Source organism: Elephas maximus, chromosome 3 (assembly GCF_024166365.1).
Source record: "Elephas maximus indicus isolate mEleMax1 chromosome 3, mEleMax1 primary haplotype, whole genome shotgun sequence".
Taxonomy (NCBI): domain Eukaryota; kingdom Metazoa; phylum Chordata; class Mammalia; order Proboscidea; family Elephantidae; genus Elephas; species Elephas maximus.
The window spans coordinates 50,920,464-50,945,270 of NC_064821.1; the positions used below are offsets into that span (position 1 = coordinate 50,920,464).

Below are 24,807 nucleotides of genomic sequence, written 5' to 3' on the forward strand. Positions count from 1 at the left end.
CACAGTTTCTAAGGAGCAGCTGGTGGATTTAAACTGCTGACCTCTTGGTTAGCAGCCGTAGCACTTAACCACTGTGCCACCATAGTTTCCATTAATCAGATCGTGAACAAGAATTATCTTAGGTGAAAAGAAGGACAACACACAATACAGGGGAAGTCTGCACAACTGGACTAAACCAAAAGCTAAGAAGTTTCCTGAACACAACCAAACCAGTCAAGAGACAGAGTAGAAGGGGCGGGAGTCCGGGGACCATGGTTTCAGGGGACTTCTAGGTTAACTGGTATAACAAAGTTTATTAAGAAAATGTTCTGCATCCCACTGTGGTGAGTGGCGTCTGAGGTCTTAAAAGCTAGCAAGTGGCCATCTAAGATGCATCAATTTGTCCCAACCCACCTGGAGCAAAGAAGAATGAAGAACACCAAAGACACAAAGAAAATATTAGCCCAAGAGACAAAAAGGGCCAGATAAACCCAGAGACTCCATCAGCTTGAAACCAAAAGAAGTAGATGGTGCCCAGCTACCATCAATGACAACCCTGACAGGGAACATAACAGAGGGCCCCTGACAGAGCAGGAGAAAAGTGGGGTGCAGAACTCAAATTCTAGTAAAAAGACCAGACTTAATGGTCTGATTCAGACTAGAGGAACCCCAGAAGACATGGCCCCCACATTATCCGTTAACCCAGAACTAAAACCATTCCTGAAGCCAACTCTTCAGACAAAGATTAGACTGGACTATGAGACATAAAATGATACTCGTGAAAAATGAGCTTCTTAGCTCAAGTAGATACATGTGACTAAATGGGCAGCTCCTGTTCGGAGGCGAGATGAGAAGACAGAATGGGACGGAAGCTAGTTGACTGGACACGGGAAACCCAGGGTGGAAAGGGAGAGTATGCTGTCACATTACAGGGATAGCAACTAGGGTCACATAACAATGTGTGTATAAATTTTTGTATGCGGAACTAACTTGGGCTGTAAACTTTCACCTAAAGCACAACAATAAAAAACCAAAAAGCTGTTTTTATCTAAGAAGAGAGTATTCTTGCTTCTCTTTCTGTGATTTTTCCTTTCTATCTGTTCTCTGCAATATTCAGAGTTTTATCTGTGCATTTTCCTTTTATTGTTGGCATTTCAGTATTCATCAGTCCTGACCAAAAAATGCACCTCAGGCTTCCTTTTGCAAGGATCCCATGGTTCAAATCACTGGCAGAAACGAGAAGTCATTCAATAGGTAGGACAAACTGGAAGGCCTTGTCACAACCCAATGTATATTCCAGATTCAGTTTAGCTGCACTGGGCCTCCAGGCTGGCCTGAGTCACTAATTACCATGCCTCAGCCTCCTTTCGGGGATGGAAAACAAGTTTCTCCTCACTTACTAGTGCCTGTACCCGCTCTTCATTTTCTCTACTGAGCCAAGACATAGAGGAATGCTCTTCAGTGTTTTCTCTTCTTCATTCAAGGCAAAATAAACGGTCATGGCACCAGCCAGGAAGGTAAGTGCAGCCCACACCCTATAGTTCATCAGACATACTCCCTCCGTCCATTCTGGGATGAGCTGCCCCTTGGCTGCACTGTATGTGAAAAGTCCTGCTTCTAAGTTGATTGGGTGCATGCCCTCCTCCCTGCTATGCATTAGTACCTATTAAGATGTCAGCCTTTCCTTGGGGATTTCTTCATACACAGACTACCTCCTCCAGAGTAGTTAACACCACCTCACTAAGCTGTCTCATGCCCTTTCCCACCACTGCTGGGTTTTACTTTTGGCATTAGTCTTAGAGGTATATGCAACACTCCAGGCAGATAGCCTGCTTGATAAACCCAATAAATCCCTGTGAACCTACATCACCTCAAAGAAGTTTCCATATTACTCACGTTAAATAATGTGATGACAGCAGTAGCAATCAGGCACTTGGTATCCAGTGAGGCCTCCTCCTCTTCTTTTTGGTCAGGGAAGAGGCTTGCCTGTTTCTGAACTGGCACAGGTCCTATAGGTAGAGAAGTCACTGAGGTCAAAGCCGGCTGGATTTCATACAAGGCAGTTTTCCCAGGCTCTTCCAGATATTCCAGAGGGCCCTCTATGTTACCGTTGATTGGGGTGATAGGATAGCCATCTGGTGGAGCATGGGAGCAGTCATGAGGTCCAAAAAGAACATTCTCCAATCTCTGCATCAAAAACGAAAGCAACAGGCTGGCATGAAAAACTGGCAGGTACGTCAGTAGTTTCCCCTGCAGTGTTAGGCACTGGTTTCCATCAGAGAGGTTTACTTTGCATTGGCTTTGACAGATAGCTTTCCCACAAGAAGCAGCAGCAAACACAACGCTCTACCTCAGGATTGGGCAGTGGTCCGCTCTTCTTCACTCCGGCTGCAACTTCAGACTGAAGAGGAAGAACAAAGAGAATCTGAGGAAAGTTGCCTTGACACGACGACATACACACATACACATGCCCCAGCACTAGACAGTGACCCTTCACTAGTGTTTCTCAAGAGCCCAGAGATTTTCTTTCTTCCCTTCAATCTGCATAATGCCTGGCACATACAGGTGCTCAATAATTATATGCTGAACGAAAGAATAAAGCCCTTTATCATGAGTAAGCATAATATAAGGAGATTCTGCCGAGCTTGAAAAAGATTCTTCTCAGTAACCAGGGTTCCTTGCTTTACTTCAAGCAAGTGTGGACCTAAGAAATCTTACGACAAAAATTACAAATGTGTTTATCCTCAGATTCTCCTCTTTTTCACCTCAAATCCAAACCAAACCCGTTGCTGTCACAGTCGATTCTGACTCACAGCGACCCTACAGCACAGAGTAGAACTGTCCCATAGAGTTTCCAAGGAGCACCTGGCGGATTCGAGCTGCTGACCTTTTGGTTAGCAGCCGTAGTACTTAACCACTACGCCACCAGGGTTTCCTTTTCACCTCAAGAGGGCTGACTTTAGGTCTCCCTGTATCAATAATCTTCCAAACATCACTTACTGTATACTGACACTACTACTGGGTCAATACCCTTAAAATCGTTCTAACAAAACAAAAATAAGAACACGCAAGCTTATTTTAACATGTTGCATTTCCTACATAAACGTACAGAAGTACAGATGCATGTCAGTGTGCTTGGACCTGTGCATACACATATGAAGTGCCTGAGTGGTGCAAATGGTGAACATGCTCCACTGCTATATGAAAGGCTGGTGGTCCAAGCCCACCCAGAAGTGCCTCTGAAGAAAGTCCCACTGATCTACTGAGCCACTTCCAAAAAACTGGCCACTGAAAACCCCATGGAGCACAATTCTACTTTGACACACATGGGGTCATCATGAGTGAGAGCTAACTCGATGGCTACTGGTTTCAACTAGTATCCACGGTTCCTGTATGTGCCCAGTCACCTAGTCTTTAAATTTGGGGTGGGGTGTCTTTGACTCCGCCTCCATCCTCCCATATCCAATTGCCTCTTAGATAATACCTCTAAAGTACTAACCACTGCTTAAAAATAAATGGCAGCCATCTCCACCATGTTATTAAGTTCCACCATTTTTTTTTGATGATGTTTTTTCTACCTGTTCTTTCCTTTCCATTTCTGTGACCACCATACTCAATGCAGCGCTGTCACTTCACATGTGGACCATCGCCAGGCTTCCAAAATGACCTCCCTGTGCTGCGATCCCCACTCCATTTATCCCACCAGGTTAACTGCCTCAGAACAGCTAACTGGCCCAGGCACTAGACATTACTTGTTGTTCGATCATCAAAGATAAGGTCATAAAATAAGAAGGAAGCGCTTTAGCTCCTGACTATCATAAAGAAAAAGAAGCTGAATCCAAGAAGACACACCCACTGTTATAAACTCGTCATTTCCTCAGGGTTGTTTTAGAATGGAGACCAGCTCATGTATATAAAAGAATACAATGGAGTAAGATGCTAACAAAAACAACAGGCCTGCTGGGTTGGGGCCTTTTAGTAGAAAAGCTTCTTACCTTGAGCAGAGGCATCTCTCGAGCCTGCTGGATTAAAAGATGCATTTCATTGATCTGCTGACGAACAAGAGGTGGAACTGGGTTACAGCAAGCTATGATGCCCTGAGGTTCCCTGAAGACAAGGAAGAAATACAATCCAGATAAGAACCGTGCTGCGGCCAGAGTGTCACAGCTGAGCTGAAGACTAAGGAGACATATTCACGTCAGGTATGCACAGTATGTAAGCCTAGGAGCCTGGCCAACCTCTTCCACATGTGCATTTGCTACGCAAGACTTCTCTTAGTGCCTGGCTCCTGCGAACAGGAAAAGCTGGACTAACACCACGGTTTTGTTAATTCTCAATTCTGCAATGGGATTAACAACAGACTATAAATTTTGATTCTTTGTTTATACTTCGACTGACATCATAAAACATTTAAAATCACAAGAAGCCTTAATTTGGAAGAAAGGACAGATGAGAAAATCTGAGACACTCTCTTCCATTGAGCGGATGCTGTGGGCTCAGAGACTTAACACTGAGCTCAGTAAAAAGCGGGACCACTGAAACAGTTCCAGTACATTAGATTTCATTGTTAAATGGCAGCCCGAGGGCAGAAACTCTTAGGCTTGGATTCCTTGGACTTGCTTACTTCTTCAGAGCACTAATGTTCTCTGAGTAAACAGCCTTCAGTAATAGCAATAAGAAAAGCTTGATTTTGAAGGACAAGAGATCTATGAGAAAGTCAGAATGTATTAATCAGCTCTCAGACTCACTTAGGCAGTTCTTCAGCTATCTTTAGCATCATATGGTTTGGCAGTACATATCTGGAACAAAGCACACAATGGGATCACGTTAAATTCAGCCAGCAAGTTCCATTAAATGCTACACATAACAAACTTTTATGGCACAGAAATTAAAAAGTCCGTTTTTCCTTGTTACCAGACCTACTCAGTCTAGAAGCAAATATTAAACAACTCTAATCCCTTACCCATAACTTTCATCTTCCCTGCGGGCTGTTTTATCCCTCCAGGAAAACAGCAGCTGAAAGGCCGTCAGTTGCTGTGTGTTGAGGTGCTTCTTTTGCTTCCTATATAGTTCAAGGTAGGACTCATCTGTGAAAATTGGCTTGATGAATTTCTGCAAAATGTTAGAGGATATTTGAGATCAACGGGAATCATAATTGTGCCCTGGGCTCTTCAGAAGGTTTGCCTCTTGGCATAAGCAGACACAAAGAGCTCGAGAGAGTGCTGGGGTTTGTCCAACTCTGGAGATGTTTTACCTTGAGGCAGATATCCCTGCTCCGCTGCCACACCACTTGCAACTGCACCGGCTGCTCGTTGCCTCGCTCCCACAGCTCCAGCCTCATCTTGTCATAAATGTAAAGGAGGTAATGCGTGTCATCCCGGGCATAGTGGAGCATTTCGTCAGGCAGAGGTCTAGAAATGCAGGAGAGGAAATGGTTTCAATGACTTTCCCTAAAGGCGGCAATCTGTCCACCCTGTGGCTGCCAAGTCTTTCTCGGACTCTGACATAAAGAATTCTTTCACAGCCAATACTATAGTCAGGGCAGCATTTCCTGTGTTTTAACATGACAGACCATTGTTTTAATGGCTGGGTAGAACAGGGAGCAGGGTAATGATGTGATTCAAAATAAGAGCACTGTGGCCCTGAGTTTGAATCCTAGCTCCAAAGTCTGTCCTTGGACAAGTGACTTAACCTCTCTGAGCTCACTCTCCTTATCTGTGAAAAGGGAATAAGGTATTTCTTAAGCTGTTGTAAGGATTACACAAAACTACATCCCTAAAGCCCTTAGCTCAGGGCCTGGCATACGGTAAGGGCTCAATAATAGGTGGAGACTGTAGGATTCATCAATTTTCACCTTATATTCAGACTTTATTAGATTCTCTTTAGAAATTCTAGCATGACGAATTGGAGAAAAACTCAGTGGAGTTTTCACAAGACAGCTGCAACCTCAGGGAGGTAGTTAGCCATTTGAAAATGAGCAAGTCTTCGAGAAAGTGTGCCTGGGCTCTGCTACAACCTTATGTTGCAGTAAATACTTACTATAAGGCTGAATGAAGTGCTTATTTTAAATTCTCTATACCTATGGGAGATCATCTCACACATACAGACAACCTCTGCTAGGGATATATGTGAGTGCAGACCAGAGACTGGCATGGGCAGATCTTAGCATGGCGCATCTCTTCCAACCACACTTCGAAGCCGAGTGTAACTCAATCAGCCCAAAATAAACCCTGCATATCATCCTAAAACTTTCTGTTGCCCTATGCTGCTGAAAAGAGCTGGAGTAAAGCTTGACCCCATTCAACTCAAGATTCGGATGGTGTTACGGCCTGAGCACAGGTCTCAGAAGACGAGAGAGGCTAAGGAACAACCATGCTTTCCTCTGCCATTCACATTCCCCCCGAGCGCTCGAGAGCAAACTGACCGTATTCTCCAATCTGCCAGCTGATACTGCTTGTTTGATTCCACGCCACAGTAGTGTTTCAGCAGATGGTCGAGCGAGTGCCTGCCCAGGTTAAGAAGGCGGGCTGCCTGATGGGTATCGAACATGTTTACTACATACAGCCCAAAGTCTTTCTGAAGCCATTCTATGTCTGAATCAGCGCCATGGAAGACCTGAAAACAAAACCAAAGTCAGGCAGTTCACTGCTATAAGTTAAGTCACGCTCCAAAATGAACTCTGCTTCTAGGTTATTAGAACACTGGAATTATAAGCCAGTATAAAGATTAAGATGTGTTCAGTTTTAAACACTTCCTTTAAACTGGGCCATAGTCTTCTATATTCCTCATTACATACGCTTAAGGTCTGAAACTGCTAGCAATCAATGATACTAAGAAAGCAGCTCTACTAGCTTCAAGTATAGTCACTAAGCTCAAATAATCCTGAGGGCTTGGGCTCGCTGCAGCAGTCATTAAAGTGATTTAACATTTTCCTAGATAGTAATGAGTCAAGTCTGAGCTGTTTTTTTTTTTCAGATTGTGCTTTAGATGAAGGTTTACAGAGCAAATCAGTTTCTCATTAAACTATTAATACACATATTGTATTGTGACACTGGTTGCCAACTCCATGACATGTCAACACTCTGCCCTTCTCAACCTTGGGTTTCCCATTTCTACTCATCCAGCTTTCCTGTCCTCTCCTACTTTCTCGTCCTTGACCCTGGCTTGGTGTGCCCATTTAGTCTCATATACATAGTTGAGCTATGTGTACTATTGTTTGTTTTATGGGCCTGTCTAATCTTTGGCTGAAGGGTAAACCTCAAGAGTGAAGGCCTGAGCTGTTTTAACAGAACTTTAGACACAAAAGCAGCTTAGCATGTGGTACCCTAGTGTGGAAGAGGACAATTATTTCTCTCAACTTTATTGGGTCTCTGTTGAAACAATGAAGCAGCAAACTGAAAAGCACTTCGATCTTGCACTCACAGGCAAGAGCTGGGAATGGCTGGCTGACCTTAACAATGGCAGGGTCTGTGAGGCTCTCGTTGAGAATGTACATGTCACTTCGGAGCTCCAGGGTGTCAACGATGAAGTCTTCCGTTCGAGTGGAGATTTGCATCAGGCAGGTGAGTCCTAGGAAGCTCCTGTAAGAGTGGTGCTAACACACAGAAAGAGGGGAGGAGAGGAAAAAAAATAATACTAGGTTTTCCTTCACCACTTTGGAAAAGTCAGCTACCAAGTAAAGTTGCATGATTAATTCTTACAAAAATAGATGGAAATTAATATTAATTCTATACTTCTAGAAAAAAGTAGGTGAATTCGCAGAATATGTAAACATTTTACTCAAGGCCGTTACAAGTTACCTCCAAGTCGACAGCAAATTCTTTACAATTCAAAAGCTTTTCATTGAGCTCCACGAGTTCATCCAGGGAGGATATGAAATGGCAGGGTGTTTCTTCTACAGGTCTATATAACTGGGTCAAGAAATTATAGTTAGGAAAAGAGAAGAACGTGAGGTCATCTGTCATAAAGTAAAAAGTAAATTATGAGTTGGAGAAATGACCGAGGTAGCAACCTTCTACTTAAATTTAAGGAATGTCAAAGTCACATCAGCTAATCTACTTATTTGATTCTTCCTGGGCTACTCAGACACCATCCTTTAAACTAAGGTTGGGTGCTTACCTGGGGCTGTGGCTTTTGAAGGACTGAATCTGGTGGAGTGAAGTGATCTAGTTCATGTTGATAAGGGTGTGCAAACCTGAACAAATAAAACAAAGGAAATCTTTTTGATTAATCCCATCATTCTGGGAAAACCAATGACTCTGATGCAATTTGTAAAAACAAATAAGAAAAAAGACCATTGTGAAATTATTTTCTTTTCAACATGGAATCGTTATTTCAATAATTCAAGTGCATCAAATAAATCAGGTGAAACCTGCTCAAACTTAGTGCATGAAAATTAAAACTCTATTTGCTTATTTCAAAAATCTATTTACTTAAAAAGATTTGAACACTTATTTGGAAAACACTGTATGGAAGGTGATGCGGATGATATGAAAATAAGAAACATACTATTTCTAATGATTTGAAATAACAAATAGATGAAGTACAAGAGGATGGTGCAAATATTTTAGTTGTTCAAGTACCAAATGTTATTTTTCTTCTGTTCCTCTATCACTTACTTCCACGAAAATTCTAAGTTTGTGAGTTCCGCGAGGGCAAGGGCCACCTTCTATTACCTTTATTTCTCTAGCACTCAGCTTGTGGCCACACAGCTCACAGCTGGTGCTGAAGCAATAAATGCTCAGACACATTCTGGCTATACTGGTAAGAAAAAGACCAACACGAAGTTTTTACCACCCTTTCTTTCATCATGTTGTTGTTGTTGTCAGGTGCCAGCGAATCGGTTTTGACTTATAGTGACCCCATGTACCAGAGAACGAAACACTGCTTAGTTCTGTGCCATCGTCACAATTGCTGCCAGGCTTGAGCCCATCGTTGCAGCCACCGTGTCAATCCATCTTGTTGAGGGTCTTCCTCTTTTTTGCTGACCCTCTACTTTACCAAGCATGATGTCTTTCTCCAGGGACTGGTCTCTCCTGATAACATCTCCAAAGTCTTCCCATTCTTGCTTCTAAGGAGCAGTCTGATTGTACTTCTTCCAAGACAGATTTGTTCGTTCTTCTGACAGTCCATGGTATATTCAATATTCTTCACCAACACCATCATTCGAAGGCATCAATTCTTCTTTGGTCTTCCTTATTCACTGTCCAGTTTTCATGTGCATCAAGGCAAATGAAAATGCCACGGCTTGGGTAAGGTGCACCTTAGTCCTTAAAACAACATCTATGCTTTTTAACACTTTAAAGAGGTCTTTTGCAGCAGATATGCCCAATGCAACGTGTGGTTTGATTTCTTGACTGCTGCTTCCATGGGTATTAATTGTGGATCCAAGCAAAATGAAATCTTTGACAACTTCAATCTTTTCCCCATTTATCACGATGCTGCTTATTGGTCCAGCTGTGAGGATTTTTGTTTTTATGATGAGGGGTAATCCATATTGAAGGCTGTGGTCTTCGATCTTCATCAGTAAGTGCCTCAAGTCCTTTTCACTTGCAGCAAGCAAGGTTGTGTCATCTGCATATTGAATGTTGTTAATGAGTCTTCCTCCAAACCTGATGTCACATTCTTCTTCTTATAGTTCAGCTTCTTGGTTTACTTGCTCAGCATACAGACTGAATAAGTACAGTGAAAGGATACAACCCTGACGCACATCTTTTCTGATTTTGAGCCACTCACTCAGTGACCCCTTGTTTTGTTCGAATGACTGCCTCTTGATCTATGTACAGTTTCCTTATGAGCACAGTTAGGTGTTCTGGAATTCCTATTCTTTGGAATGTTATTCATAATTTGTTAAGATCCACACAGTCAAATGCCATTTAGCATAGTTAATAAAACATAGGTAAACATCTTTCTGGTATTCTCTCCTTTCAGCCAAGATCATTCTGACATCAGCAATGATATATTCCTCATTCCAAGTCCTTTTCTGAATCTGACTTCAACTTCTGGCAGTTCCCTGTTGATGTATTACTGCAGCAGCTTTTGAATTATCTGCAGCAAAATTTTACTTGTGTGTGATATTAATATTATTCGATAATTTCCTCATTCTACTGGATCACCTTCTTTGCAATGCGCACAAATATGGATCTCTTTTAGTTGGTTGGCCAGGCAGCTGTCTCCCAAATTTCTTGGCATAGATGAGTGAGCACTTCCAGCGCTGCATTTGTTTGTTCAAACATCTCAGTTGGTATTCTGTCAATTCCTGGAGCCTTTTTCTTTTTCACCAATGCCTTCGGTGCAGCTCAGACTTCGTCCTTCAGTATCATTAGTTCTTGATCATATGCTACCTCCTGAAATGGGTGAGTGTCGACCAATTCTTTCTGGTACAATGATTGTGTGTATTCCTTCCATCTTCTTTTGACTCTTTCTGCATCATTCAATAATTTCCCCATAGAATCCTTCAATATTGCAACTTGAGGCTTGACTTTTTCTTCAGTTCTTTCAGCTTGAGAAATGCTGAGTGTGTTCTTCCCTTTTGGTTTTCCAACTCCAGGTCTTTGTACAATTTCATTATCATACTTTGTTATCTTCTCAAGCTGCCCTTTGAAATATGCTCAACTCTTACTTCATCATTTCTTCCTTCCACTTTAGCTATTCCATGTTAAACACCAAGCTTCAGACATTCATTTTGGTCTTTTCTTTCTTCTTAATGACCTCCTGCTTTCTTCATGTATGATGTCCTTGGTGTCATTCCACAACTGTCTGGCCTTTGGTCATTAGTGTTCAACACGTCAAATGTATTCTTGACATGGTCTCTAAATTCAGGTGGGATATTCTCAAGATTGTACTTTGGCTCTTGTGGACTTGTTCTAATTTTCTTCAGCTTCAACTTGAACTTGCATATGAGCAACTGATGATCTGTTCCACAGTTGGCCCCGGCCTTGTTCTGACTGATTATATTGAGCTTCTCCATCATCTCTTTACACAGATGTAGTTGATTTGATTCCTGTGCACTCCACCCAGTAAGGTCCACATGTATAGTCACTGTTTATGTTGGTGAAAAAAGGTATTTGCAATGAAGAAGACTTTGGTCTTGCAAAATTCTATCATGCAATCTCTGGTGTAATTTTTATAACCAAGGCCATATTTTTCAGCCACTGTTCCTTCTTTGTTTCCAACTTTTGCATTTCAATCACCATTAAGTATCAATGCATCTTGATTGCATGTTTGATCAATTTCAGACTACAGAAGATAGTAAATAACTTCAATTTATTCATCTTTGGCCTTAGTGGTTGGTGAGTAAATCTGAACAACAGTCATATTAACTGGTCTTCCTTGTAGGCATATGGATATTACCCTATCACTGACAGCGTAAGACTTCAGGATCGATCTTGAAATGTTCTTTTTGACAATGAATGTGACACCATTCCCCTTCCAGTTGTCATTCTTGGCATAGTAGACCATATGAGTGTCTGATTCAAAATGGTCAATACCGGTCCATTTCAGCTCACTAATGCCTAGAATATTGACGTTTACGTGTTCCATTTCATTTTTACGACCTTCAATTTTCCTAGGTTCATACTTTGTACATTCCAGGTTCTCATTATTAATGGAAGTTTACAGCTGTTTCTTCTCATTTTGAGTCGTGCCACATCAGCAAATAAAGGTTTCCAAAGTTTTATTCCTTCAAGGTCATTAAGGTTGATTCTGCTTTGAGGCGGCAGCTCTTCCCCAGTCATATTTTGAGTGCCTTCCAACCTGAGGGGCTCATCTTCCGGCACTGTACCAGACAGTGTTCTGCTGCTATTCATAAGGTTTTCACTAGCCAGTTTTTTTAGAAGGAGATTGCCAGGTCCTTCTTCCTAGTCTGTCTTAGTCTGGAAGCTCCACTGAAACCTGTCTATCATGGTGACACTGCTGGTATTTGAAATACCGGTGGCTTAGTTTCCAGCATCACAACAACAAGCAAGCTACCACAGTATGACAATGACGAACGAGTGGTGGTTTTTCATTATACTGAAGACAAAGTCCATTTATTTATCTTAAGCAAAATTTGTTAAAGATGCTTATTCTGCCAGTGAAAATTGCCTTCTCCTTATTGAATTCATTACGGAGCCTTACCTTACTGTTTGAGTTCCCACCTAACAAGAAAGGCAAAATAGTACAGAGGAAAAACAATTTTAAGAAAACTTGGGTTTAAAGGTCTAGAAGTATGAGAATTTAGCAACTCTACTCCTGTTTTTACATCTATAAAATGGGATGAGAGTAACTGCTAACTCTCAGGACTGCAGTGGTTGTTACATGAGGTGATGCTTGTGTGGCCCTCTGTCAACACAAACAGGAGGTTTTATTGTTGGTAAGACTCCTGTTAGGATAACATCACCGATTCCTCAGATTCTTCATTTTCATTTACATATTTTATAAAAGAGAAATGGAAGTGGAAATGTGGCATAAAGACGAGTAGTCACAGTAGAAAGGCCAGACACAGATAAACACTTACATGTCTTGCTCAACCTGCTGTGTTCTCTGCTGATGAATGAAATCTGCCAGGGCAGGTGGGACATCCAAGTCCTCAGGACGATCGTGTGGGCGCTCCCGCCGTTCTTTAGAGAGTGCTGGATACCCATGCAGTGGCAAAAACACCATCACAAAGACATAAACACATTTCCATTTTTTCTAGTTATGGAGGGTTAACTGGTTCCCCTTGAACAAAGGCAGGAGAGAAGGCTTTTCCCCTTTCCTTGTTTTTGTATCAGACGAAAGGAAGACTCAAACTTAGGCAGAGTTCACATTACTTACCCTGAGGAAGGGGTTTCTGAGCATTTGGCTTGATGAAGATTTTAGGAAGAAACGGTGTGTTTGAATTGTCAATCTTTTCTCGAAACTTGAGCTGAGGTCGGATGATGTTTTTTGCATGAAGCAGCCGGAAAGTTTCAGATTTTGTTTTCTTGCTGTATTCTCCTGCCTATGATTAAAGAATACAGATATTTTATAACACAGTAACTTGATAAATTAGAATAGTAAATCCCAACTCATGTGATCACTTTTCCAGGAAGATAAGGACATTCAAAGAACAATTCATTTAAGCTTGTATGTGTGTGTGCATGTGAGGCTGGGAGGGGCAAAGTGGAGGACAAGGTGTTATTAGGTTGTGAGAACAAGTTAGAGAGCAGTAGCCGGTCCTATGTTCAATAAATTAGGACAAAAATGAACACTAGAATGGGCAAAAGCCCTAATATAAAGCTGACATTAGGACTTCTAGAGAACCTGACAAGAAGCCCTCACCTTCCGGTTCCAGCTGGACACAATTGTTTTGGGGACCTGCAGCCCTGCAGGAAGGACAGGTTGTTGATTCTTATTCACACCTGATGCTTCATCCAGTAAAATACCCTAAGAGAAGAAAAGGTATTAGTATCTTCCTTCCAAAGATGAAAGTATCCTCCTTTCATTACTAGTGTTAATAACCTAAAAATTTTAAGAAGTATATTCTAAGAATTACCCATAAAAGAATATATACATATAAGAGTGTATCAACGAAAAATGGGAATTAGGGAGTAGTCCCAAGTAATTAAAACTTATTTGCTCAAAAAGCAGGGCAGTAACCAGTCATTCCCAAACCTCGATTTACTCTTTTTACAACTATGAATGTGGCTGAAAATTCAAATGATTTAAGTCTGGCATGGGCACTAAAAAAATTTTAAAAAGACTCTAGATTGCCTACAGGAAATAGAAATAGAGTATTTAGAGTGAGGATGATGGTGCTCCTGATCTACTTTGTGCTCTTAAAGTGGGCGTGGAACAACAGAACGTACCCAGGTGACCATCGGTAGTTTGACAGAACGTGAAATCACAAAATATGAAAAATCACTAAGAGATCTGTGCACATTGAGACTATGGAAGGGACTTCATGGGACAGGAGAATGGGACTTAAATATCTCCAGGATCATCACACGGCTGAGGGTTGGTTTTGTTCTGGATGATCTCTGTTTACTTCTGCAAATACTGTTCTGCTGTAGGATTAGATAGTAAGCTGGACTGAATGAGCCACACTGCCTTCCAGTCCTCAGAGTTGGGATGTTGAGAGGATTTTGAATAACAGTGAAAATGGATTAAATTTAAGTTGGGCTGATACTGAGGTCTCTTCTTGCAAGCCAAATAGGTTATGCAAATCTGGGGTAGATTTGTAATAAAGCATTTTAAAAATAGGCTTCCACAAGGCAGTAATACATCTATTTTTAAATTTTTATTTACTGTGTTGTTCAGAAGAAAACAATATTTTGAAGACAACTGTGTACTTATTTCTAGGAAAAAAAGAAGCCAACTATCAAAGGAAGGGAATATTATTACCAGTAAAAAATGCTAAACGTATTTCCTTATTTTCTAAGGTGCTTGGGTTTCTCTTCATATGTTATTAACATAAAACCTCTTCACTGGTTTGTTATTTTAAGAGTAAGATGAAATACTCACCACTCTTTCCAAAATAACATCATTGGTATCAACTAGTAAATCAAACTTGTCCTCCAACTCAGTCACTTTACTTCGATCCTTAATGTTGCTGCGACACCCATGGTACTGCATTACCCGACTCATGCTAAGGAAAGCAATACCAAGGTTAGTTTGTGTACATTTATTTACGTGTTTACCATCTGGGATAAAATGCAAATGGCCTGGCTCAGACTGAGATATACATATATGTTTTTTGTGGTACAACCACAACCACTAATATCTGTCTATGTATTTTTTTTGATACAACCATCACCACTGTTTATTTCTAAAACTTTGACATCACCCCAAATGGAAACTCTGTATCCATTAAGCAATAACTCCCTATTCTCCCTCTTCCACCCACCCCTGGTAACCACTCAACAACTTTGTTTTTCTATGCGTTTGCCTGATGAATATCATTGCTGATGTCAGATGGATCTTGGCTGAAAGCAGAAAATACCAAAAAGATGTTTACCTATGTTTATTGACTATGTAAAGGCATTCCACTGTGTGGATCCTAACAGATTGTGGAGCACATAGTCAAGAATGGGATTCTTAACTGTGCTTAGTGTAACCTGCACAGAGACCAAGAGGCAGTCATTCAAACAGAACAAGGGGATACGGTGTGGTTTAAAGTCAGGAAAGGCATGGATCAGGGCTGTATCCTTTTACCGTATTTATTCAGTCTGTATGCTGAGCAAATAATCTGAGAAACTGGAGTATATGAAGAAGAACATAGCATCATGACTGGAGGAAGACTCACTAACAACCTGCGTTATGTAGATGACACAACCTTGCTTGCTGAGAGCAAAGTGGACTTGAAGTACTTACTGATGAAGATCAAAGACCACAGCCTTCAGTATGGATTGCACCTCAACATAAAGAAAACAAAAATCTCCACAACTGGACCAATAAGCAACACCATGACAAACAGAGAAAAGAATGAAGTTGTTAAGAATTTCATTTCACTTGGATCCACAATCAACGCTCACGGAAGCAGCAGTCAAGAAATTAAACAACATACTGCATCAGGCAAATCTGCTGAAAAAGACCCCTTAAAAGTGTTAAAAAGCAAAGATGTCACTTTGAGGACTCAAAGGTGTGCCTGGCTCAAGCCATGGCATTTTCAATCACATCATATGCATGCGAAAGCTGGACAATGAATAAGCAAGACTTAAGAAGAATTGATGCCTCTGAATTATGCTGTTGGAGAAGAATACCGAATATACCATGGACTGCCAGAAGAAAGAACAAGTTTGTCTTGAAAGAAAATACAACCAGAGTGCTCCTTGGAAGCCAGCACAGCAAGACTTTGTGTCACATACTTTGGACGTGTTATCAGCAGGGACCAGTCCCTGATGAAGGACAACATGCTTGGTAAAGTAGAGGGTCAGCAAAAAATAGGAAGACCCTCAAAGAGAGGGATTGACACAGTGGCTGCAACAATAGGCTCAAACATAACAATTGTGAGGACAGTGCAGGACCAGGCAGTGTTTTGTCCTGTTGTAGGCAAGGTTGCTATCAGTCAGAACCAACTTGATGGCACCTAACAACATGCATTTGCCTATTCTAGATATTTCATATAAGTGGTATAATACAGTATTTGTCTTTTTGTGTCTGGCTTATTTTGCTTAGCATAATGTTTTCAAGGTTCATCCACGTTGCGGCACGCATCAGAACTTCACTTCTCTTTATGGGTGATTACCATTCCACTGTACACATTCACATTTTGTTTATCCATTCATCTGTTGAGGACTATTTGGGCTGCATGCACCTCTGGCTACTGTGAATAATAATGCGATGGACATTGGTGTACAAGTGTCTGAGTCCCTGCTTTCAAGTTTTTAGGGTATATTCATTCCTAGGAGTGGATTTGGTGGGTCACACAGTAATTCTTCCTTTCATCATACTTATTCAATCTGTACACTGAGCAGTTAATCTAAGAAGCTGGATTATATGAAGAAGAATGTGGCATAAGGACTGGAGGAAGGCTCATTTACAACAACCTGTGACACGCAGATGACACAATCTTGCCTGCTGAGAGCGAAGAGGACTTCAAGCATTTACTGATGAAGATCAAAGACTACAGCCTTCAGTACAGATAAAAAAAAAAAAAACCATTGCTGTTGAGTCGATTCTGACTCCTTGAGACCCCATAAGACAGAGTAGAACTGCCCCACAGTGTTTCCAAGGAGCGGCTGGTGGATTCAAGCTGCCGACCTTGCGGTTAGCAGCTAAGCTCTTAACTACTGTGCCACCAGAGTTCCTCAACATAAAACAAAAATCCTCATAACTGGGCTGATAAGCAGCAGCATAATAAATGGAGAAAATACTGAAGTTGTAAAGGATTTCATTTTACTTGGATCCACAATCAACGTCCATGAAAGGAGGAGTCAAGAAATCAAAAGAGGCATTGCATCAGGCAAATCTGCTGCAAAAGACCTCTTTCAAGTGTTTAAAAGCAAAGATGTCACTTTGAGGACTAAGGTGCACCTGACCCAGCCATGTATCTTCAACTGCCTCATATGCATGCAAAAGCTGGGTAATGAACAAGAAAGACCAAAGAAGAATTGGTGTCTTTGACTTACGGTGTTGATGAGCAACACTGAATACACCATGGACTGCCAGAAGAACAAACAAATCTGTCTTGGAAGAAGTATAGCAAGAACGCTCCTCAGAAGTGAGGATGGCGTGATATCATCTCACATACTTTGTACATGTTATCAGAGAGGCCAGTCCCTAGAGAAGGACGTCATGGTTGGTAAAGCAGAGTGTCGGCGAAAAAGAGAAGGACCCACAACAAGACAGACTGACACAGTGGCTTCAACAATGGGCTCAAACACTCCAACAGTTGAGAGGCTGGCACAGTACTAGGCAGTGTTCCATTCTGTTGTACATGGGGCTGCTATGAGTCACAGCTTACTTGACAGCACCTAACAGCAACAACGTTAATTCTATGTTTAACTTTTTGAGGAACTGCCAAACCCTTTTCCACAGAAGTAGCATTAGTTTACACTCTTGCTAGCAATGCACAAAGTTCCATATTCCCAATATTTTTGATCACATCAATAAACCTTGCACCCGTATAACAACTGTCAAAAATAAAATGCTAATTGTCTGGCCTTGGGCAACTCACTAAATCTCTCTGAGAATCACTTTCCTTATCTTTCAGTTTCCTTAACTGAAGGAGTTTCTTTAGCTTTTGAAACTCAAAGGTGTCTTTAAATTCTAAAAATTATATAAGATGCTGCGTAAATAATATACTAGAGTAGAAATGCCCCATAGGGTTTCCAAGGAGTGGCTGGTGGATTCAAACTGCTGGCCTTTTGGTTAGAAGCCTAAGCTCTTAACCACTGCACCACCAGGGCTCCTATATATAATACTATGTAAATAACATAGGCTATGCTTATGTCATTGTTTTAACATGGCAAATCTAAAACTGCTTCTTCAATTCTCTCGCGTTAACAGTTAAACAAAACTCATGTTTGTTTTTTAACTGCCCTAATATACTTAAGGAGCCCTGGTGGTACAGTGGTTAAGGGTTACAGCTGCTAACCAAGAAGTCAGCAGTTCGAATCTACCAGCCACTCCTTGGAAACCCAATGGGGCAGTTCTACTCTGTCCTATAGGGTTGCTGCGAGTCGGGATCCACTGATAATTAATACCTGTGACTTTGCAAGTTGTATGAGAGAATCCTGGATCTCAGTTTTCTAGTCCCATGTTAAGCAGAATAAGATTTGTTGCCTATAGTTACAAAAGTAATATATTTTTTAGGTCTAAAAATGTACCAAATAACATTTCCCTCATCCCACTGTCTCATTTTCATATCTTATGGCACTTTATAGCACAGAAAATTGTGGTAAGGAAAACCGAAGTTCAAGAAAAATTATCTACCTCTTTATTTTCACTTCTTTTATTAACATAAGAAAACAACCCCCCAAGTGTCTGTCAGTTTCTGGTACTGTGGGGACTTGTGTGTTGCTGTGATGCTGGAAGCTATGCCACCAGTATTCAGATACCAGCAGGGTCACCCACGGTGGACAGGTTTTAGCTGAGCTTCCAGACTAAGACAGACTAGGAAGAAGGACCCAGCGGTCTACTTCTGAAAAGAATTAGCCAGTAAAACCTTACGAATAACAGCGGAACACTGTCTGATACAGTGCCGGAAGATGAGCCCCCCCAAGTTGGAAGGCATTCAAAAGATGACCGGGGAAGAGCTGCCTCCTGAAAGTAGAGTCAGCCTTAAGACGTGGATGGAGTCAAGCCTTTGAAACCTTCATTTGCTGATGTGACACAACTCAAAATGAGAAAAAACATCTGTAAACATCCATAATTAATGTGGAGTGTACACAGTATGAATCTAGGAAAACTGGAAATCATCCAAAATGCAATGGAATACATAAAGATTGATACCCTAGGCGTTAGCGAGCTGAAATAGACTAGTATTGGCCAATCACATGGTCTACAATGCCAGTAATGACAACTTGAAAAGGAAAGGCGTTGCATTCATTGTCAAAAAGAACATTTCAAGATCTATCCTGAAGTACAACCCTGTCAGTGATGGGATAATATCCATACGCCTACAAGGAAGACCAGATAATATGACTATTATTCAAATTTATGCACCAACCACTAAGGCCAAAGATGAAGAAAGTGAAGATTTTTACCAGCTTCTGCAGTCTGAAATTGATCGAATATGCAATCAGTTTGCATTGATAATTACTGGTGATTGGAATGCGTAAGTTGGAAAGAAAGAAGGATCGGTAGTTGGAAAATATGGCGTTGGTGACAGAAACAATGCTGGAGATCACGATAGAATTCTGCAAGACCAGAGACTCTTTCATTGCAAATATCTTTTTTTTACCAACATAAACAGCGATTATACACATGGACTTTGCCAGATGGAACACACAGGAATCAAACTGACTTCATCTGTGGAAAGAGACGATGGAAAAGCTCAATCCTATCAGTCAGAACAAGGCCAGGGGCCGACTTCAAATCAGACCATCAATTGCTCATATGCAAGTTCAGGAGGAAACTGAAGAAAATTAGAACAAGTACACAAGAGCCAAAGTATGATCTTGAGTATACTCCATCCGAATTTAGAGACCATCTCAAGAATACATCTGACGCATTGAACACTAATGACCAAAGACAAGACGAGTTGTGGAATGACATCAAGGACATCATACATGGAAGAAAGCAAGAGGTCATTAAAAAGACAAGAAAGAAAGAAAAGACAAAAATGGATGTCACAAGACACTCTGCAACTCGCTCTTGAACACTGAGCACCTAAAGCAAAAGGAAGAAATGATAAAATAAAAGAACTGAAGATTTCAAAGGGTGGCTCAAGAAGACAAAGTAAACTATTACAATGACATGTGCAAAGAGCTGGAGATAGAAAATCAAAAGGGAAGAACGCACTCGGCATTTCTCAAGCTGAAAGAACTGAAGAAAAAATTCAAGCCTCCAGTTGCAATAGTGAAGAATTCCATGGGGACAATATTAAACGACGCAGGAAACATCAAAAGAAGATGGAAGGAATGCACAGAGTCATCATACCAAAAAGAATTGGTTAAACTAACAGAAGAGTTTGGCAGAGTCTCAGGTTATAAAATAAACATACAAAAATCACTTGGATTCCTCTACATCAACAAAAAGAACACCGAAGAGGAAATAACCAAATCAATACCATTCACAGTAGCCCCCAAGAAGATAAGATACTTAGGAATAAATCTTACCAAGGACGTAAAAGACCTATACAAAGAAAACTACAAAGCTCTACTACAAGAAATTCAAAAGGACATACTTAAGTGGAAAAACATGCCTTGCTCATGGATAGGAAGACTTAACATAGTAAAAATGTCTATTCTACCAAAAGCCATCTATATATTTAACGCCCTTCCGATCCAAATTCCAATGTCATATTTTAAGGGGATAGAGAAACAAATCACCAATTTCACATGGAAGGGAAAGAACCCCCGGATAAGCAAAGCACTACTGAAAAAGAAGAAGAAAGTGGGAGGCCTCGCTTTACCTGATTTCAGAACCTATTATACAGCCACAGTAGTCAAAACAGGCTGGTACTGGTACAACAACAGGCACATAGACCAATGGAACAGAATTGAGAACCCAGACATAGATCCATCCACGTATGAGCAGCTGATATTTGACAAAGGACCAGTGTCAATTAATTGGGGAAAAGAAAGCCTTTTTAACAAATGGTGCTGGCATAACTGGATATTCATTTGCAAAAAAATGAAACAGGACCCATACCTTACACCATGCACAAAAACTAACTCCAAGTGGATCAAAGACCTAAACATAAAGACTAAAACGATAAAGATCATGGAAGAAAAAATTGGGACAACCCTAGGAGCCCTAATACAAGGCATAAACAGAATATAAAACATTACCAAAAATGATGAAGAGAAACCCAATAACTGGGAGCTCCTAAAAATCAAACACCTATGCTCATCTAAAGACTTCACCAAAAGAGTAAAAAGACCACCTACAGACTGGGAAAGAATTTTCAGCTATGACATCTCAGACCAGCGCCTGATCTCTAAAATCTACATGATTCTGTCAAAACTCAACCACAAAAAGACAAACAACCCAATCAAAAAGTGGGCAAAGGATATGAACACACATTTCACTAAAGAAGATATTCAGGCAGCCAACAGATACATGAGAAAATGCTCACGATCATTAGCCATTAGAGAAATGCAAATTAAAACTACGATGAGATTCCATTTCACACCGGCAAGGCTGGCATTAATCCAAAAAACACAAAATAATAAATGTTGGAGAGGCTGTGGAGAGATTGGAACTCTTATACACTGCTGGTGGGAAGGTAAAATGGTACAACCACTTTGGAAATCTATCTGGCGTTATCTTAAACAGTTAGAAATAGAACTACCATACAACCCAGAAATCCCACTCCTCGGAATATACCCTAGAGATACAAGAGCCTTCATACAAACAGATATATGCACACCCATGTTTATTGCAGCTCTGTTTACAATAGCAAAAAGTTGGAAGCAACCAAGGTGTCCATCAACGGATGAATGGGTAAATAAATTGTGGTATATTCACACAATGGAATACTACGCATCAATAAAGAACAGTGACAAATCTGTGAAACATTTCATAACATGGAGGGACATGGAAGGCATTATGCTGAGTGAAATTAGTCAGAGGCAAAAGGACAAATATTGTATAAGACCACTATTATAAGATCTTGAGTAATAGTAAACCTGAGAAGAACACATACTTTTGTGGTTACGAGGCGGGGAGGGAAGGAGGGTGGGAGAGGGTTTTTTATTGATTAATCAGCAGATAAGAAATGCTTTAGGTGAAGGGAAAGACAACACTCAATACATGGAAGGTCAGCTCAATTGGACTGGACCAAAAGCAAAGAAGTTTCCGGGATAAAATGAATGCTGCAAAGCTCAGTGGAGCAAGGGCGGGGGTCTGGGGAACATGGTTTGCAGGGACTTCTAAGTCAATTGGCAAAATAATTCTATTATGAAATCATTCTGCATCCCACTTTGAAATGTGGCATCTGGGGTCTTAAATGCTAACAAGCGGCCATCTAAGACGCAGCAATTGGTCTCAACCCACCTGGAGCAAAGGAAAATGAAGAACACCAAGGCCACACGACAACTAAGAGCCCAAGAGACAGAAAGGGCCACATGAACCAGAGACCTACATCATCCTGAGACCAGAAGAACTAGTTGGTGCCCGGCCACAATCGATGACTGCCCTGACAGGGAGCACAGCAGAGGACCCCTGAGGGAGCAGGAGATCAGTGGGATACAGACCCCAAATTTTCATAAAAAGACCAAACTTAATGGTCTGACTGAGACTAGAGGAATCTCGGCGGCCATGGTCCCCAGACCTTCTGTTGGCACAGGACAGGAACCATCCCCGAAGACAACTTATCAGACATGAAAGGGACTGGTCAGCAGGTGGGAGAGAGACGCTGATGAAGAGTGAGCTAATTATATCAGGTGGACACTTGAGATTGTGTTGGCAACTCTTGTCTGGAGCGGGGATGGGAGGATAGAGAGAGAGAGAAGCCGGCAAAATTGTCACGAAAGGAGAGACTGAAAGGGCTGACTCAAGAAGGGGAGAGCAAGTGGGAGTAGGGAGTGAGATGTATGTAAACTTATATGTGACAGACTGATTGGATTTGTAAACGTTCACTTGAAGCTTAATAAAAGTTAATAAAAAAAAAAAAGAATTGGTTGATGTTCAACCATTTCAAGAGGTAGCATATGATCAGGAACTGATGGTACTGAAGGAAGAAGTCCAAGCTGCACTGAAGGCACTGGTGAAAAACAAGACTCCAGGAATTGACGGAATATCAATTGAGATGTTTCAACAAACAGATGCAGTGATGGAACTGCTCACTCGTCTATGCCAAGAAATTTAGAAGACAGCTACCTGGCCAACCAGCTGGAAGAGATCCATATTTATGCCTGTTCCCAAGAAAGGTGATCCAACCGAAAGTAGAAATTATAGAACAATATCACTAATATCACAGGCAAAGTAAAATTTTGCTGAAGATCATTCAAAAACAGCTGCAGCAGTGTATCGACAGGGAACTGCCAAAAATTCAGCCCAGATTCAGAAGAGGACGTAGAACCAGGGATATCATTGCTGATGTCAGATGGATCCTGGCTGAAAGCAGAGAACACCAGAAGGATGTTTACCTGTGTTTTATTGACTATGCAAAGGCATTCCACTGTGTGGATCTTAACAAATTATGGATAACACTGCAAAGAATGGGAATTCCAGAATAGTTAATTATACTCATGAAGAACCTGTACATAGATAAAGAGGCACTTGTTTGGACAGAACAAGGGGATACTGTGTTGTTTAAAGTCAGGAAAGGTATGTGTCAGAGTTGTATCCTTTCACCACACCTATGCGATCTGTATGCTGAGCAAATAATCCAAGAAGCTGGACTATATGAAGAAGAAAAGGTCATTAGGATTGGATGAAGATTCATCAACAACCTGCATTATGCAGATGACACGACCTTGCTTGCTGAAAGTGAAGAGGACTTGAGGCACTTACTGATGATCAAAGACCACAGCCTTCAGTATGGATTACACCTCAACATAAAACAAAAATCCTCACAACTGGACCAATGAGCAGCAGCATGATAAACAGAGAAAAGATTGAGGTTGTAAAGGATTCCATTTTACTTGGATCCACAATCAACACCCATGGAAACAGCAGTCAAGAAATCAAAAGACGCATAGCATTGGGCAAATCTGTTGCAAAAAACCTCTTCGGAGTGTTGAAAAGCAAAGATGTCATCTTGAAGACTGAGGTGCGTGACCCAAGCCAAAGTATTTTCAATAGCATCATACGCATGTGAAAGCTGAACAATGAATAAGGAAGACAGAAAAAGAACTGACGCCTTTGAATTGTGGTGCTGGTGAAGAATAATACTGAATATACCATGTGACTGCCAAAAGAACGAACAAATCTGTCTTGGAAGAAGTACAACCAGAATGCTCCTTAGAAGCAAGGACGGTGAGACTATGTCTTACAGACTTTGGACATGTTGTCAGGAGGGATCAGTCCCTGGAGAAGGACATCATGTTTGTTCACGTACAGGGTCAGCGGAAAAGAGGAAGACCCTCAAGGAGATGGACTGGCACAGTGGCTGCAACAATGGGCTCAAGCATAACAACTACTGTGAGAATGGTGCAGGAACAGGCAGTGTTTTGTTCTGTGGTACACAGCGTTGCTATGAGTCAGAACCAACTTGGCAGCACCTAACAAAACAACAAGAAAACAATACGTAGTACTTACCACTGAAGCAACCTGTCTCCCTGTGTTTCACAAAATGCCTGGAAGCCAGGGAAACTTCGGTAAAAATCATACTCATCGCCAAACTGTGGTAGGCCCCCAGATGCCTTGGTAACTGCTACCACCGACCCAAGAGCAAACTGTCAAAAACCAGAAAAGAAGACATGTTTTAAACATGGATCGCCATTCATTCACTAAAGCAGTTTTTGAATATCTACTACATACAGTGTATTGTACTGGATGCTAGAGATAACCAATCTTCATTCGTCCATCCAACAAATATTCATTTAGTGCTGACTCTACCCCAGGCACTATTCTAGACTGTGAGGACACAATGATAAACACAAAAGCAAGTTTTGGAGCTTACATTTTTGGGAGAGTGGAGAGACAGAGGAAAGACACATATAAAATGATGAGCATTCATCTATCTGGTTTTGAATCTTGGCTCCACTACTTATTAACTGTGATCTCGTGCAAGTGATTTCCTTTTTTTGGATCTTAGTTTCCTTCTCTGAAAAA

General features: G+C 41.1%; 1 protein-coding gene across 1 annotated transcript in view; it reads right to left on the minus strand.

Annotated features, from left to right (window-relative positions):
• EXOSC10 (exosome component 10) overlaps positions 1-24,807 on the minus strand; it is a 40,819-nt gene that overhangs the window by 11,380 nt on the left and 4,632 nt on the right. Inside the window, exons 2-17 of the mRNA XM_049877909.1 lie at positions 24,292-24,428; positions 14,443-14,566; positions 13,261-13,365; positions 12,775-12,940; positions 12,476-12,590; positions 8,098-8,173; positions 7,779-7,889; positions 7,430-7,573; positions 6,404-6,594; positions 5,234-5,390; positions 4,943-5,091; positions 4,728-4,778; positions 3,975-4,086; positions 2,330-2,380; positions 2,088-2,166; positions 1,876-1,988 (exon numbers count right to left, since the gene is read on the minus strand). Coding sequence (XP_049733866.1) covers positions 1,876-1,988; positions 2,088-2,166; positions 2,330-2,380; positions 3,975-4,086; positions 4,728-4,778; positions 4,943-5,091; positions 5,234-5,390; positions 6,404-6,594; positions 7,430-7,573; positions 7,779-7,889; positions 8,098-8,173; positions 12,476-12,590; positions 12,775-12,940; positions 13,261-13,365; positions 14,443-14,566; positions 24,292-24,428 — 1,881 coding nt within the window. The remainder of the gene's footprint in view (positions 1-1,875; positions 1,989-2,087; positions 2,167-2,329; positions 2,381-3,974; positions 4,087-4,727; positions 4,779-4,942; positions 5,092-5,233; positions 5,391-6,403; positions 6,595-7,429; positions 7,574-7,778; positions 7,890-8,097; positions 8,174-12,475; positions 12,591-12,774; positions 12,941-13,260; positions 13,366-14,442; positions 14,567-24,291; positions 24,429-24,807) is intronic.